Source organism: Penicillium rubens, assembly GCF_028828025.1.
Source record: "Penicillium rubens strain IBT 27055 chromosome Unknown utg000004l_segment0_segment0, whole genome shotgun sequence".
NCBI classification, from domain to species: Eukaryota; Fungi; Ascomycota; class Eurotiomycetes; order Eurotiales; family Aspergillaceae; genus Penicillium; species Penicillium rubens.
In genome coordinates, this window is record NW_026890602.1 from 1,783,432 (window position 1) to 1,798,241 (window position 14,810).

Here is a 14,810-nt window from a genome sequence, read left to right on the forward strand (position 1 = left end):
TGTACAGATCTACTACTAGATATAACGTGCTAGAGAGAGAGTACAGATTCAAGTCCTGAGCATTAACAATTTCTAATATAACTGGTCATCCACTTAAAAAGGCAGTAGTTCATATCGGTTTAGCCCGACATACGCGCAGACGGATCCGAAATATATAGTGTCGGTCCTGGCTGCTTCACACCCCTCGAACTACTCCGTAGAAATCGATATGCTATTTTAATATGGCCCCACAATCTACATCGAAAGGAATATCTACAGACATATACTCCATATAGCTAGATACGATGTACATTGGATCTGATCACCAAATCCAAATCCCGAGCAGAACAAGACTAAGCAGAGATACCTAGGCACACTACGGGTTAGTCCGTACAACATGCCATTACCCGAGACACTAGATAATAAATGAGGAGGATTGAAAGGATCCAAATATCATACGAGTCAGACTAGGTAAGCCTAGATCCTCCACATCACCCCATAATCCCTATAAGCCTCATGGATTCCCAGGATCAGACCCCGAAAACGGTTACAAGTGGATCATGAATAAGCATCAGTATCATATGATACCTACCTAGGTACCTAGGTAGGTAGATTCTATGCAAGACAAATAGGTAAAAAGTAATATGCGTCAGAATACGGTCAAAGCCTAAACATGTAGGAACAATGCATCAAATAGTTCTCACAGGTAAAAGGCTAAAGAAGCCGGGGATAACTCGGCCGGCCGAACCAGCCAGCCACGACTCCACCCTTTCAACCTTCTTCTCGTCCACAAAGAAAGGGGGGCAGAGTTCAGGGATACCTCTGATTTGGTGACGTCGATTTGAGAATCCACGCACTTCCAAGTACCGGATCTGGAGAGAAAGGGATCGGTCGGCCGATAACTTGAAACTGCCGGACCCTCCAGGGCTGCAACTAACATCTAAGAGGGAATGTGCCAACTTCTGTGGTCGAGGTTCGAGATTCGACTTTCCACTTCCCACCTTCTACTTCCTACTTTCAATCCCCTACAGGACTGACAGGTGCAAGTATCCAGGACCTTCCTTATATTGTGGAGAGATTCATATATCGATATCATTCTTCCCAACCGGGCAGGGAGGTATATATATAGCGCAGAAGATGCTAACTGAATAGGAAATGCCCAGGTATTGTATATTCCCGATGGTCCCATGTTCCCCAACTCCCCGAGCGCCAGTACAAGGAAACAAAACGAAAAAAAAAAAGAGATGTGAGCAGTTACACTACTGGGTGGTCCCCGCTCATGCTGGGGAACAACATCACATCCGAAACACGACCAAGGATATTCCGCATGCTCAAACCTTCCATCGGTTGCAGACCTGCACTGGTGGTTGATGGCATATTCGGGCTAGGTTCGAGAGAGGGAGGGGAGGGCAACAAAAGGGGGGAATATGTGGTGCTCGATGGTTGCCCCGTCGAACTGCCCGTGCGAGCGCTGAAGGCCTGCCGGATCTCACGCAGAGCACGGAGTGAAGAAGAAAGATGCTTGGCGGAGTCAGTGCGCTTGTTCTGGTGCATGCCCCCGTCTGTATAAACATGGTCCGCCAGGACCATCTCCAATCTGTCGATCAGCTGCCAGGTCTGAGGCCTGTCGTCATTTGCAACGAGCAAAAATGCCGACGCAATGGTTCGCTGCAGACTGATCCAGGACCGCGAGCAGTGGGAGTTGATCTCGTGCAATTCGACAAACGCGTCGATTGTGTTGATCAAGCTACCGATACAGTCTTCGCGGATCATTGTGCGACGCTGTGCATCCAGGTGGACATGCGGGTCAAGCGAAACGCGACACAAGACAGAGAGAAGATATGAGGAGTGCAGGCGCAATTCGGTTCGCTCAATATGCTCGGCTAGCGACCGACAGTTGTCTCGATACCGCAGATGAGGAGTCGCTTCAGCGAGTATCCGCTGGATCTGTAGTTTATACTCACGGATCTCATGGACACGTAACTGAGACGATCCGGGATACATGCGCGACCGCAGGACTTCCAGCGCCAAAGACACAATGCGACAGAGAGTCTCGAAATATGAGCGATGGCCCGGCATTGATTTGGGATCGAATGGAATCTCGGGTTGGCTGACCATGGTGATCGATGGTCGGTCATAGGCAAGTGAGAAATGGCTGTTCTGGAAGGCCATTGTCCACCTGAGAAATGTGAGCTTGAGTTCTACCAAGAGAGGGAGAGAGGGAGAAGGCCTACCAGACACGCCGTCGCACTTCCTGTTCTGCAAGTGAGAACCCGGTCGACTCAACATGCAGTCCGAGAACAAGACACAGTCGCTCCGTCATGCCTGATATCGGTTAGCTTGACCATGTTATTGGGAACACTCAACACATACCGAGCAAAGTATATGATGCACCTGCATTCATATTGTATGAAAGTACATTGCTAATGATGAGAAGAACTTGAATTACTTCTACACTGGGTTGCGATACATAATTCAACATCCGAAGACATTGATACGCACAAGAAACTGGAGCAAGTCAGTACAGTACCCCCGACCTCCCTGGAACGCGACGCACCGTATACCCATGAGGTCAACTCACGGTCGCTTTCCGGGATGTCAGACAGCTGGCATCCCGATGCAAGAACCGCAAAAAGCAGACTGAGAAAAGCCAAAGGCATCCCGAACGGTTTCACTAACCCGTTGGCATCGGCTTTATACTCACCCCCTGCTCGTCGTCGATTCTCGAGGAGTCGTTTGGTTTGTCTTTCTAATTCTGCGGTGTCCGAAAGCACTGGGTATAAAACTGATCCTATATCTTGGTAAAACGCCAGGAACCTGACAATTGGAATTAGCATGCATCGCAGAACACCGCAACTCTCCGACTTACTCCAAACACCGTCCGTCTTCCGGAAGAACCGCACAAACACCGGCGATATTGAATGTGTACGGATCAGAGGACCACAAATCGACAAAGGGGTATGCAGCCGACTCATTTCCCAAAGCAAGTTCAGCAAGAAGATCCTCCTGGGGCAGCGCCTGCGCTGTGTCCTCCGACATCTTCGATTTATCCAAAATATCAACCAGAGCCGACCGTGACCCAAAATGGACTGCGCCCGTCTTTAAGACATTCGATCCGTAGACACCTTCCGACCGGGCGGAACTTTTTCGTTCGATGGGTTCTGGTTCTGGTTCTGGCGGCTTGCGAGTCGAGTGTGTTTGGAAGAGCGAGTTCAGACTGCCGAGGGTCTGTTCCATTAGGACCATCTTGGAGTTGATTTCATCCCACTCCGCCTGGGAGATATCAATTATATCCGGTAAATCCGGATCGGTACTGGTGGCGGAGGGATGATCTGTTGCATATGAGCCATTGATTGTGGGAGCCGAGCTGGTATATGGGGCGATCGCGGGGGAGGCAAAGGTAGGTTGCTGTAATGGAGTGGAGGAAGCAGTGACGGCAGTAGCAGGAGGGGGTTGTTTCGCAGAGGACGGACGACCGTAGGAGCAGGTGAAGTTTCGTTTGGTGCAATTGCCGCAGGGGACATTGCGATCGCAGCGGACTTTGCTCGCTCGGCAAGGTAGACAAGTCTTGCACTCGCGCGGGCGGCGACGAATAGGGTAGGTTGGCATAATGTGAATTTTTGCTTTTTTTTTCACGACCTGATTCCCGTGGTCGACAGCACAGGAATGGTAGGAGAGGCTGCCTGCAGCGACCGGGCAATAAGAGGGAGCGGCATGGGAAGAAGTAGATCGAGGTGAGGGCGAGACGAACGCTGAAAATAGACAGCTCTCACTGGTGCTGACCAGTCGGAATAGCGCCAATAACGAATTGGTAGGAAAGACTAGCCCTGGAGCGATTGATGCGTCCAACGCCTATCATCGGGGGTCCGTGAGCTGCCCCGGATTGTCCTGTGAATCAACACAGAAACTTGGGAATTCGAGATAAAGGATAGATCTGAAAACTTTGAAGAATTTAGACTGTCAACATTGAAAAGAGTGCCAAGATTATTATGTCTGGTTAGACCTTGGAAGGTGGAAGTGTGGAAAAGCCCTGGAGTGGTAGATTGTGAAGTCGCCCAGCCCTGGAGGTCCGCGGCAGATGATTTCATAAGGGGAATGTTACAGATTCTACAATGTATTTGGTCGACTTGATTCATTGATTTTTATATATACATACTTGTTACTGAGTTACTTGAAGATTATATACATATGTACATACTCATATTAAACTCATATTAACTACTTCCAGGTTATACGAAAATGTCTAATTGATTCTATATGATCTATATATATAGAGAACCCCGTCATATAAAGTCATGGTCATTTCTATAACGAATAAAAGGTATCACTCGTGCAAAAGTAGTTAAGGAAACCAGACACAATATTTGCCTCTGTGTCAGAAAATAACATCTTTTTCTTTTTCACGCCTCGGACTTCTTGTCAGAAAGCTGCGGTACCACCCACCAGTCATGCCACCGAGACTTAGACCCAACCTCAGGAACAATCACCTCCAAGTTGAGGGGGCTATCTTCTGTAGAAGCTGTAGAGACAGCCTTCTTGACCGCCTCGACAGCAAGACTAGTTCCAATGCAGGAACGCATGGTGTTCTTCACATCGCGCTTCCAATCCTCTTCAATGGCCGAAGGCGGCGGTTGCGTGGGTGAAGAAGGGTCATCAATGAATGCGCCATTGGCGAGGGTCGCCTCCCATGCCTTGCGCGCTTCGGCAATGGCTTTCGAGGCACGCTCCAAAATGGCGGCGTCAGAATCACCTTCAAGAGCTGCCTCGCGCTGGTATTCCTCGTATGGGACCAACTCTGGCAACGTGATAGGGATAAACGGCTTCATGCGGATTTCATAGCGGAGTCGGTCGGTGGAATATGCCTGGGGAGATGAGGCAGACGGGAGCACGTTGTGCCGGGCCAGCACAACATACAACGCATGTAGAGCAATCGCAAAGGCATCCACTGCAATGATGTGCGTGGTCAACCTCTCCAGAGCGTGGAATGATCGGTGGAACGCGGATGCCTTTTGAGAGGAGGTTCCAGCGCGATCGCCAGTAGACATCAAGTCGCGTTTCCGTGCAGCCACAGTAAACGTGCGAATGCGATCAATGTGGCCGAGGTGTGTAGAGCAAATATGAGACAAATACCAGTACATGCCTGGTAACTCCTCCGGTGAATAGATCGACAACTCAAAGCCCATTTGGAGAATGAGTCGGATTTGGACGAGCTTCTGATGATAGGCCCAGCTACTAAGCGGGAAGGACCAGGTCGGTTCGCCGCCTTGGAATTGTAGAGGCGGTTCCGCACTCAAAGTGCGGAGCTCGAGATCAATTTCTTCCGCCTGCGTTGAAAATCAATATTAACACTCAACTGGCAAAGAGACACAAGGCAAGTCTCACCTCCATCTGCAGATTGTCCCAATCGACGAGGGTATGGCAGAGTGTTCGGCGCATGCGACACCTATTGAGGCAGGCACATCGCACAGTATCAACAAAGGGCTGTGGAAGTTAGCAGATGGGACACGTCATGATCTATATATTCACTAACCTGGGCAAATCGTTTCATGAAACCATCCATCTTCTGGGCAATCTGGAACCGAGGATCGGACGGCACTTCCACTTCATCGGTGTTTGCCTCGAGCAAGATATTGGCAGGCAAGACGAGTTCCGCGAGTTCGTCGTGTAAAAACTCCTTCACTGGCACGGCACCGAGGATCGTCATGTTGCTGACAATCAATGCTTGAAGAAGACAACGAATATAGATTGACGGTTGTGGTTTTCGAGAAAGCAAAGTCCATACAGCAGTCTGCAATACAAGTTAGAACCAGAACTAGATTCAAGTTCAAGAGTACATACCTTGAAATTGGTGGGACCGGTGTAATCAAGCATCTGCTGCATGTCTATCGCATCTTGGCACAGTCGTTTCAGATGCGCGAGCGCATCATCGGAGGTAATATTAACCATCGGACGCGGCGGCACTGTGCTAGCAAGCTTTCGTTGAATCTTCAAGCTAAAGGCATCTGGCACCGGCTTTCCCAGCACGACTGTCTCTGTCAGAGGTTGAAGCTGAGCTATACACGAGGCAAAATTTTCCACAGATCTGGTTTCAAGTACTTCAACGTCTTGATGTAGTGCGGACAAAAACTCATGCCGAAACACGAGTCTGCAACGGATGGCATCTTTGAGCTTCTGGTCAATATCGGTCTGCTCCGCAACCCAAGCAACCGCCTGGTCCAGCAGACGGTGGAAGTGGGAAATATCGAAGGCAGACATAAGATTGCGGTTGTATAATTGACTGACAAAATCCTCTTCCTATTTCGCAAACGGCATTAGCGATAGTCATAGAACTGGTTCCCGAGCCAGCCCACTAACCTCATAATAATATTCAGTGGCCACTCGGATGTGCACAAAATCACAAGCTTTGACCAATGCAAGGCAATAAGCTCTCAATACGAGGTTGACCAAAGGGGAATCACTTGGTACTCGGTCGAATCGAGCGTCGTCCATGGTTCTCGGCACCGGCCACAATAATTTATCGAGATAGATTGACGTGAATAGTGTCTGCGAAAGAGGATGTCCCTTATGCCACGCCACCTGCCATAAATCAGCAACCTGGGTGTCTCCGTATGTGCAAGGTCATGTCCCACCTCGTGGCACAGCAACTGGTCCATCAAGCCAACGACTTCCTCTGGTGTCAAAGGCCGCCGTACGTCGTAGTCATCTTCCAGCGCCTGCGCAAGATTTTCTCCGGGGGCTATATAGCCACTATCCATCTTCGAGTCCATAATCTGTGCGGGTTCGGTCGTCGTCAGCTGCAATTCTCCTTGCACGTTTCACATCCGATGAGGAAGGTAACGCACCTCCAATGCGCCCACAGCTTCGAACAGGGTGAACGTCTCATCTTTCACGAGCTGTCCTGCATTTAGCTCTACAAGTACAAATAATTAGATACTGTATCGAAGCTGCCGGGGGAATATGCGTACTGGAAGCGGCTTCTGTAAATTCAGCGGTAATGTCGCGGGGTGCGGACTGCGCAACGAACCGCGGACGGGGAACGCGAACTTCATTATTCGGCAGCATCACTAAGAATCCCAAGTTTTTCCCGCAAAGCCGTCCTTATTACGGAAGTTCAAACAAGTGTCGTGCTGTCGGACGTGCTTTTGAGAAATCGTAGAAATCGAGGGGGAGGCGGGGAGGTGAGCGGAGGAAAAAGCGAGTCGGGAAGTTGACAACCGGGTCCTAGGGTGACGTGAAACATTTGACCGGCCACGTTTGGGCAGTATATGTATTCTTACGGCAGTTCTAATTAACGGCTTATGGATGGTGTGAAAACAAAGACGAGTGCGATTTCTAAGCTCTGCCCAACAAGACAGGCCGGTATTGCTACACATGTACATTTCAATGCCTTCCCCGGACCAAAATCTCGCTCAAGTCCATCACACTCGGGCCCTGCATATCTCCAAGCTCGATTCTCTCAGGTTATGGGTGAATAAGGCTTATTTCTCAGCGGCCTTGGCGAGGGCCTCGTTGTTGGCCTGGGCGAGGGACTTGACTTCACCCTGCTTTCCGTTCTGTTCATCGTCACATTGTCATCAGTCAAAATTCTGCAGCGTGGAGCTTGGAGAATCCACTAACCTCCCACTTGGCAAAACGGAGGTCCATCTGGCCGCGGCGCTCAGATGCGAGGCGAGGGCCTTCCTTCAAGGAGCGGCGCACCGTGCGGGCGGCGATGGCCAGGTAGCGGTTGTAGCTGGGGTTGGGGTTAGCATTGGATTGAAAGACAATTTGTGAGTGCGTACGTCAAACCGGCAGCTTTCCAGGCGGCAGTCATTTTGAAGAGAATGTGGGAGGTATGGTTCGATTGAAGGGGTGAAAACGGTTCGGGTGAGTTTGGAAGCGTTCGACTTCGGAGGATCGGGATGACAAGATCACGTGGGGAGAGATCTGGCTTGGGAAGGCGGTGACAACCATGGCGGTGAGGATTTGCTCGGTTCGATGGCCAGAGAGCACGTGATGCAGGAGCATGCTGGTGGAAGAACGTTAGTCCGATATAGATCGATAAGCGGCTACGGCGCTTGTGTCCAAGGTTTCCGTACTTAAAAGGGTTGAGATCCTAGATTTGTATTATATCATCCGATTCAATTAGAACTACTATAACCCTCTAGTCTCTCATGTATCTCATACATTATTTGGTCGAGTACGATGCCATCTTCTTTAGTGCTGTTAAACCTAACAAATGCGGCGGAAGAACATTAGTCCGGTGCAGATTGATAAGCGCTTGCTGTCACATGACTAGCGTTTATTTTGACAACATCCCATGATTAGGTATGCAAAGAACCGCCTCAAACACATCGGTATCTGCGGTATACAGCTGGGCATTCCGTTGATTTGATACATCCATGGAACAAACGTATTTTCAACACCTGGCGAAGAGGTGCGGCACTCGATCATCATTATGAGAGTAGCTGATATATTCAAGTCGGTTGTCCGTCCATTTGCTGTAACCTGTCCTGTATCGTTTCCACTCGGTAGCTCCAGGGCTATACACACTATGACCTCAAGCTTCAACATTAATGAATTAAACCACAGGCGCTGAGTGCCATTGGGTAATTAATATTTGCAGTCCGCGGTTTTTGGTTACTTTTTCGAGGTTGGTGCGGAGTACAAGTTGCGTGGAGCCCCATAGATCGTTCGTCACGGCAACAACCTTTATACCTCCATATAGGTACGAAGAACACCATACAATGCGACACACTCAGTTTCCCGGCCACACAACGCCCAATGGGTAAAATTATAATCGCTATGTGCCATTGCTTCATCAGTAGTTGCATTCCGTGCTTTTCATTTCCTTTTTCGAGGCTGGTGGGGTGGAGAAGCGTAGCCACGAAGTTGTATAGATCGTTCATGGTAAGGGCAGCAAGGAACGTATCGTCGCCGTATCAAGTTAAAGTTTCGTAACCATAATACGACTTCGGATGCCTCGAGGTGCTAGATCAGATGATGTATCAGCATGTGTAAATAGAAATGGAGACTCCATGAAGAAGGGCTTGCTGCGCACAAGCGAAGATTTAATCTGCCTCCTTTCGACACGCGGTATTGACGCGCTTCGACCCCAGCCGACCGCAGCATACAAGACGTGTAGTCGACCTCAAACCCAAGGGCCAAACAAGCTCTCCGAAGGCAACACCGCAACAGTATTGCAAGGCGGTTTCCTGCTCAAGGGTATTTGCCATCCCCCACCACCTCTTTCAGTCTTCACACCTCTCACTTACCTTTCAATCCCACCCTCCTCCATCCATCTTTCATCATCCTCGACGTTCCCAACCTTTCTTTGCTTTGATACCAAAGCATCTCGAATCGACAGATTCATTTTATCGTATCCACCAGGTGAGTAACTCAGCTTTGTGCTGGAGGTGGACCACAGGTTTCCTCTGGCACATCCCCACTTCCCACCCTATAGCACTGGCATCTGTGCATCTTCAGCACGAGGGCGAGTTGCACGTTGTGATCATTGGGAGCTCCACCTGCCATCCAATCCTCCGGGGATTGGGGTTGCTGCAGCACCCATTGACCTTGTTGGTGATTCGGTCGTACACAACTACGTCCAGCATCTGCAAGGTCATCACAACTGCATGACGCCTGGGCAGCTGTGACATAGGCCCAAGATGTTGAGAATCTTGCAATTCTCAATTGGACATATCGAGTGCACCGTGATTCCCAGTACAAGTTGTCGCTGGGATTTGCTGGTATTACCCCGCAATGCGAGGACATTGCATCGGACCATCATTGGTCCCATTGCACACTCGGGTATCGGACATTGCTGCGATCGGCAATCTGATGACAGCTTCTTTGGGCCATGCCCTAAGATCCTGCAATCACGATTAGCCTCATCACTCTGCATATTCGTCTTAACTTACCTTGCTTGGGCGCATGGTATCATACCGCAGCCAAATACATACTTTCATCCTGTTCCACGTTGAGGACAATACCTTCCATAGGGTTGGTCCATCACGGCCATTTGTTGTCATTCATCCCCTTCTACACAGAAGACATTCTCCAGATCCCATGTCCCCTTTTTGCTTGAGAGGTTTGCAGAAATGCAGCATGCCCAGTCACCTGCCTCATGCCCCGTCGATATACTCCATACTCATTCTGTCTGTTATGAGCACAAATGCTAATGATGATATCGTGCAGAAGGCTATAAAGGAATCGTACATCCAATATGCCGACGAAGAAGAAAGCCGGTGGCCGAAAGTCCGACAAGGACAAGGACGCGGATCGCGCTGAGCTCGAAATGCTCCGGAAGAAAGTTGAGGAACAGAGACAGGCATTGGAGGTTGAAGAGGCCCGCAAGGAGAAAGAGAATCAGGGCAAGCCCCAAGCCAGCAGCCGGCGTCAACGGACATTGGTCCGCTGGGATAGTAAGTCTTCTTTTCGTTTTTCAGATCTTCAATCTGTTTCATCTTTCTGTTTGGAGAATCCATCGGGGTGTTGTCAAACCCGGGAACCTCCCCGGACAGATACGACTGCTGTTACACGGACTTGCATTCATGTGGAGAATCTTTGATTGAATTATGCTGACGTTCGACCGAAATAGTGGATACCGATATTCGGCTTCTGCTGGCCATCCAGTACGTCTGCAATATGGCCGGCATCAAGATCCCCTGGAAGGAGGCCGCGAAAGTTATGGGAGACAAGTTCACGGAGGGTGCAATCGTCCAGCATTTGTCCAAGCTGCGCAGCAAGCGGCAGGAGCAAGATAAGCCAAACCCGCCTCCACTGAAGCGTGCAAACGGGAACCACAAAGGGGACGCAAGCAAAAATAAGGATGATTCTCCAAAGGAAGACTCTGCGTCAAGCACTCGTGGCGGAAAGCGCCGTCGCCGTGATCAATCTGATGACTCTGAAGACGACGTGTACACTCTTAAGAAGAAGCAGTTCTCGAAGAACAAGAAGAAGGACAAGGTCTTCGCTGCTCCCAAGCTGCGTGAAAAGCGCGAGGAAACCGAAAGTGACGACTCACAGAAGCTTGTGTGTGTTGGAGCGGAATGGCTGCGTGACTTCGCCGGCAACGACCGCGAAGGTGACGACGAATCGGCTATTTCTGAGGAGACCGACAGCTCGACTGAAAGCAGTGAGGCCACCACTCAAGCGGCTAAGAAGTCAAAGATTGTGACACTCAAAGTAGGCAGTGAGCGCCTGGCAAGTGTTGACCCTTACCTTGCCACCTCTGCGACTTCCCGCCAGCCGGTTACCCCAACCAACCCGGCGCGCGCTATCACCAACATGCCACCCCGTCGCCAGTTCTACTATCCCAACATGGATGTCGGCTCCAGCACCCCTTTTTCAACCGGGGTTAGCATCCCATTCCCATCCAATGGGCCAAGCCCATTTGACATTGCCAACCGGTTCCCGAGTGGAATTCCAGAGGCTGGTCCTGGTGCGGCTCCTAGCTCTGTCTCTGGTGGCGTCTCCACTTTTGATGGCGTGAACCACATGGCCCCATATTCGCAGTTTGACGTGGCTCCGGAACTGCAGTTTGCGGATGAATACACTGGTCAACTTATGGTGCCAGTGTCCAGCTACTTCGAAGCCAATGGCTTTGACAACCAGTTCATTTCCGACAGTGAAATGTTCGCGAACCTTCCGGACGTAGAGCCTCCTCGCTACTTTGGCTACGAGGGCGAGGATACCAAGGAATTCTAATTTCCTGGTTCCTATTCGTCATGGTGCTCGGTTCAATTGATGCCTCAATGACTTCCCCCCTGTGTTTGCACTTGCTTTTTTTGTTTTCCTGCTTTTTTTGACTTTGCTTTTCGTTTGTTTTTCCTTTCTTCTTTGTTTTTTCCGCTGCTTGGTCGGAGGAGAGGGGTGAGCCTCAATCCCAACCAACGGGTGCAACTCCGGATAATCATTCTTGCGTGGCATGGAGCCACGCCTTATCCGGAGTTGCACCCCAGCGTTTCCTTCATGCGTTGCTCGTTGGTCCCCTACGGGGGGCCCAGTAGTTAGTTACAATAAGAGCATGTCGCATCTCTTTTTAAGTGTCTTGTAGGTCACTAGGAGCATTCTCACTAATTCATTGTAAGTCAATAGGGAGGTCAGGATAAAGTGACACGAGAACTATGGCAATATTCCTGGGTTGATCTTTGATTGTAAGAGCTTTTAGAGGGAGAGTATAGTGTGGATATTAGTATGCGGACTTGAACCTGTCTCTTGCCGCAATCTTTAGTTTAAGCAGCAGATTATTGATGGGCTGTGAATGGAGACGAGCAATTGAAGATGCAGATACAATTAGAAGCGTCCATATGCGCGCATGAACATAGAGAGAAGGGAAGTGATGATTGCTGATATACGGGGTAAAAGTTGGGAGTCTGGAAGGTTGCCGAAAGCCGAGATATGGGTATATGAAGCTTCCCTATACATTGGACCATATCAGCTTGAATCTATGTAGAACTATAGAACTATACGAGCACTTTTACTTCTACACATTTAAATATGGACTAAAGCACTCAAGCTACATATTGCAACAAATTCTAAATATAACTAGAGGGTATCATACAATAATATCTACAATATTTCGACAGCCGATTTACGTCCGTTCTTCCGGCTCACGTGATGGTTCTAGCTGTTTCTGCCGCCAAGCTCTGGGGATGAAGGAAGCGCCTGGAAAATTTTCGAGACTTTGGCTTCATCTCTCCCCCAGCTTTCTCCATCTCTTTCTTTTTCCTCTCTCCGAACCCATTATTTATCCTGGGTTGTATTTCTCTCTTCTTTTAATTATTTTAATCTCGTTGTTCCTAGCCATGCAGCGCGCTCTCTCTACCCGGACCTCAGTCCTGTCGGCCGCTTCCAAGCGTGCCCCTTTCTCTCGCTCGACTCTGAACCTCCAGCAGCAGCGTTTTGCTCACAAGGTGCGTTGGATTGTCAATTACCCACAACACCGTCTTGCTGTGTCATTGGGCCCGTGTTCCGTCCATTCCGAATCAGTCAAGTCGTTCCCCTTGCTAACAGCAACTAGGAGATCAAGTTCGGCGTTGAAGCTCGTGCCAGCCTTCTCAAGGGTGTTGACACTCTGGCTAAGGCTGTCACTTCCACACTCGGTCCCAAGGGCCGCAATGTGCTGATCGACTCCCCCTACGGCTCCCCCAAGATCACCAAGGGTAAGATTTCCGAGACAAACACATGGTCAGTAGCAAGAAGACTAATCATTCCCAAGACGGTGTAAGTGTCGCCAAGGCCATCCAGCTTCAGGACAAGTTCGAGAACCTCGGTGCCCGCCTTATCCAGGATGTTGCCTCCAAGACCAACGAGGTCGCTGGTGACGGTACCACTACCGCCACTGTCCTCTCCCGCGCCATCTTCTCCGAGACCGTCAAGAACGTTGCCGCTGGCTGCAACCCTATGGATCTGCGCCGCGGTATCCAGGCTGCCGTCGAGGCCGCTGTTGAATACCTTCAGGCTAACTCCCGCCCTATCACCACCGGCGAGGAGATCGCCCAGGTAGCCACCATCTCCGCCAATGGTGACACCCACGTTGGCAAGCTCATCTCCACCGCCATGGAGCGTGTTGGCAAGGAGGGTGTTATCACCGTGAAGGAGGGTAAGACCCTGGAGGATGAGCTCGAGGTCACCGAGGGTATGCGCTTCGACCGTGGCTACACCTCCCCCTACTTCATCACCGACCCCAAGTCCCAGAAGGTCGAGTTCGAGAAGCCCCTCATCCTGCTCTCCGAGAAGAAGATCTCCGCCGTCCAAGATATTCTCCCCGCCCTTGAGGCATCCACCACCCTCCGCCGCCCTCTGGTCATCATTGCCGAGGACATTGAGGGAGAGGCTCTCGCCGTCTGCATTCTGAACAAGCTCCGTGGCCAGCTCCAGGTCGCCGCCGTCAAGGCCCCCGGCTTCGGTGACAACCGCAAGAGCATCCTCGGTGATCTTGCTGTCCTTACCAACGGTACCGTCTTCACCGATGAGCTCGACATCAAGCTTGAGAAGCTCACCCCTGAGATGCTCGGCTCCACTGGTGCCATCACCATCACCAAGGAGGACACCATTATCCTCAACGGCGAGGGCAGCAAGGACAACATCTCTCAGCGCTGCGAGCAGATCCGCGGTGTCATGGCCGACCCCACCACCTCCGAGTACGAGAAGGAGAAGCTGCAGGAGCGTCTCGCGAAGCTGTCCGGTGGTGTTGCCGTCATCAAGGTTGGCGGTGCCTCCGAGGTTGAGGTCGGTGAGAAGAAGGACCGTGTTGTGGACGCGCTCAACGCCACTCGCGCTGCCGTTGAGGAGGGTATCCTCCCCGGTGGTGGTACCGCTCTGCTTAAGGCCTCTGCCAACGGCCTTGCTGGCGTCAAGCCCGCCAACTTCGATCAGCAGCTCGGTGTCAGCATCGTCAAGAGCGCCATCTGCCGCCCTGCCCGCACCATTGTTGAGAACGCCGGACTCGAGGGCTCCGTCATTGTCGGCAAGCTGACCGACGAGTACGCCAAGGACTTCAACCGCGGATACGACAGTGCCACCAGCCAATATGTTGACATGATTGCCGCCGGTATCGTCGACCCCCTGAAGGTTGTCCGCACCGCTCTGGTTGATGCCAGCGGTGTCGCCTCCCTCCTCGGTACTACTGAGGTCGCTATTGTCGATGCTCCTGAGGAGAAGGGCCCTCCCGCTCCCGGTGGTGGCATGGGTGGCATGGGTGGTATGGGCGGTATGGGCGGCGGCATGTTCTAAGCCCCTGACCATCTCCCCCTGAAGAATTACCTCGAGCGCTCTTCTTTGCATCGTAGCCTGTTCTGATACTCGGATATCTGTGTAATGTCTTTTCTTTGTGTGTCTATTTGGTG

At 50.8% G+C, this 14,810-nt stretch overlaps 6 protein-coding genes across 6 annotated transcripts; 3 read left to right on the forward strand and 3 right to left on the reverse strand.

Annotated features, from left to right (window-relative positions):
- Positions 1–1,233: 1,233 nt before the first annotated feature.
- Positions 1,234–3,588, reverse strand: N7525_010641 (uncharacterized protein; the record flags this gene model as incomplete). Its single annotated transcript, XM_061215163.1, has 5 exons — positions 1,234–2,158; positions 2,214–2,304; positions 2,353–2,487; positions 2,537–2,796; positions 2,849–3,588. The coding sequence occupies 5 exons, from the start codon at positions 3,586–3,588 to the stop codon at positions 1,234–1,236; spliced, it is 2,151 nt and encodes a 716-aa protein (XP_061067675.1).
- A 791-nt stretch (positions 3,589–4,379) lies between these two features.
- On the reverse strand, positions 4,380–7,041 carry N7525_010642 (N-alpha-acetyltransferase 35, NatC auxiliary subunit; the record flags this gene model as incomplete). The annotated part of the gene is made up of 8 exons (XM_002561370.1): positions 4,380–5,303; positions 5,362–5,460; positions 5,510–5,767; positions 5,818–6,273; positions 6,334–6,555; positions 6,609–6,749; positions 6,822–6,889; positions 6,945–7,041. The coding sequence occupies 8 exons, from the start codon at positions 7,039–7,041 to the stop codon at positions 4,380–4,382; spliced, it is 2,265 nt and encodes a 754-aa protein (XP_002561416.1).
- A 398-nt stretch (positions 7,042–7,439) lies between these two features.
- Positions 7,440–7,887, reverse strand: N7525_010643 (ATP synthase subunit epsilon family protein). The gene is made up of 3 exons (XM_002561369.2): positions 7,761–7,887; positions 7,597–7,711; positions 7,440–7,532 (listed from the first exon to the last, which is right to left on the reverse strand). The coding sequence occupies exons 1-3, from the start codon at positions 7,790–7,792 to the stop codon at positions 7,458–7,460; spliced, it is 222 nt and encodes a 73-aa protein (XP_002561415.1). The 5' UTR covers positions 7,793–7,887; the 3' UTR covers positions 7,440–7,457.
- Positions 7,888–8,996: 1,109 nt separating this feature from the next.
- Positions 8,997–9,597, forward strand: N7525_010644 (uncharacterized protein; the record flags this gene model as incomplete). Its single annotated transcript, XM_061215164.1, has 2 exons — positions 8,997–9,348; positions 9,422–9,597. 2 exons carry the CDS (start codon positions 8,997–8,999, stop codon positions 9,595–9,597), a joined length of 528 nt encoding a protein of 175 aa, XP_061067676.1.
- A 586-nt stretch (positions 9,598–10,183) lies between these two features.
- On the forward strand, positions 10,184–11,667 carry N7525_010645 (uncharacterized protein; the record flags this gene model as incomplete). Its single annotated transcript, XM_061215165.1, has 2 exons — positions 10,184–10,382; positions 10,559–11,667. 2 exons carry the CDS (start codon positions 10,184–10,186, stop codon positions 11,665–11,667), a joined length of 1,308 nt encoding a protein of 435 aa, XP_061067677.1.
- A 1,100-nt stretch (positions 11,668–12,767) lies between these two features.
- On the forward strand, positions 12,768–14,697 carry hsp60 (chaperone ATPase HSP60; the record flags this gene model as incomplete). Its single annotated transcript, XM_002561367.1, has 3 exons — positions 12,768–12,875; positions 12,983–13,124; positions 13,181–14,697. The coding sequence occupies 3 exons, from the start codon at positions 12,768–12,770 to the stop codon at positions 14,695–14,697; spliced, it is 1,767 nt and encodes a 588-aa protein (XP_002561413.1).
- Positions 14,698–14,810: the final 113 nt, after the last annotated feature.

Bases quoted from the DNA above. Each gene is read 5' to 3' on its own strand.
- N7525_010643 (XM_002561369.2), bottom strand. From the start codon at position 7,792: ATGACTGCCGCCTGGAAAGCTGCCGGTTTGAC. The intron at 7,712-7,760 runs GTACGCACTCAC...CCCCAACCCCAG, and splicing joins TGGAAAGCTGCCGGTTTGAC to CTACAACCGCTACCTGGCCA. The intron at 7,533-7,596 runs GTTAGTGGATTC...GACGATGAACAG, and splicing joins TCCGTTTTGCCAAGTGGGAG to AACGGAAAGCAGGGTGAAGT.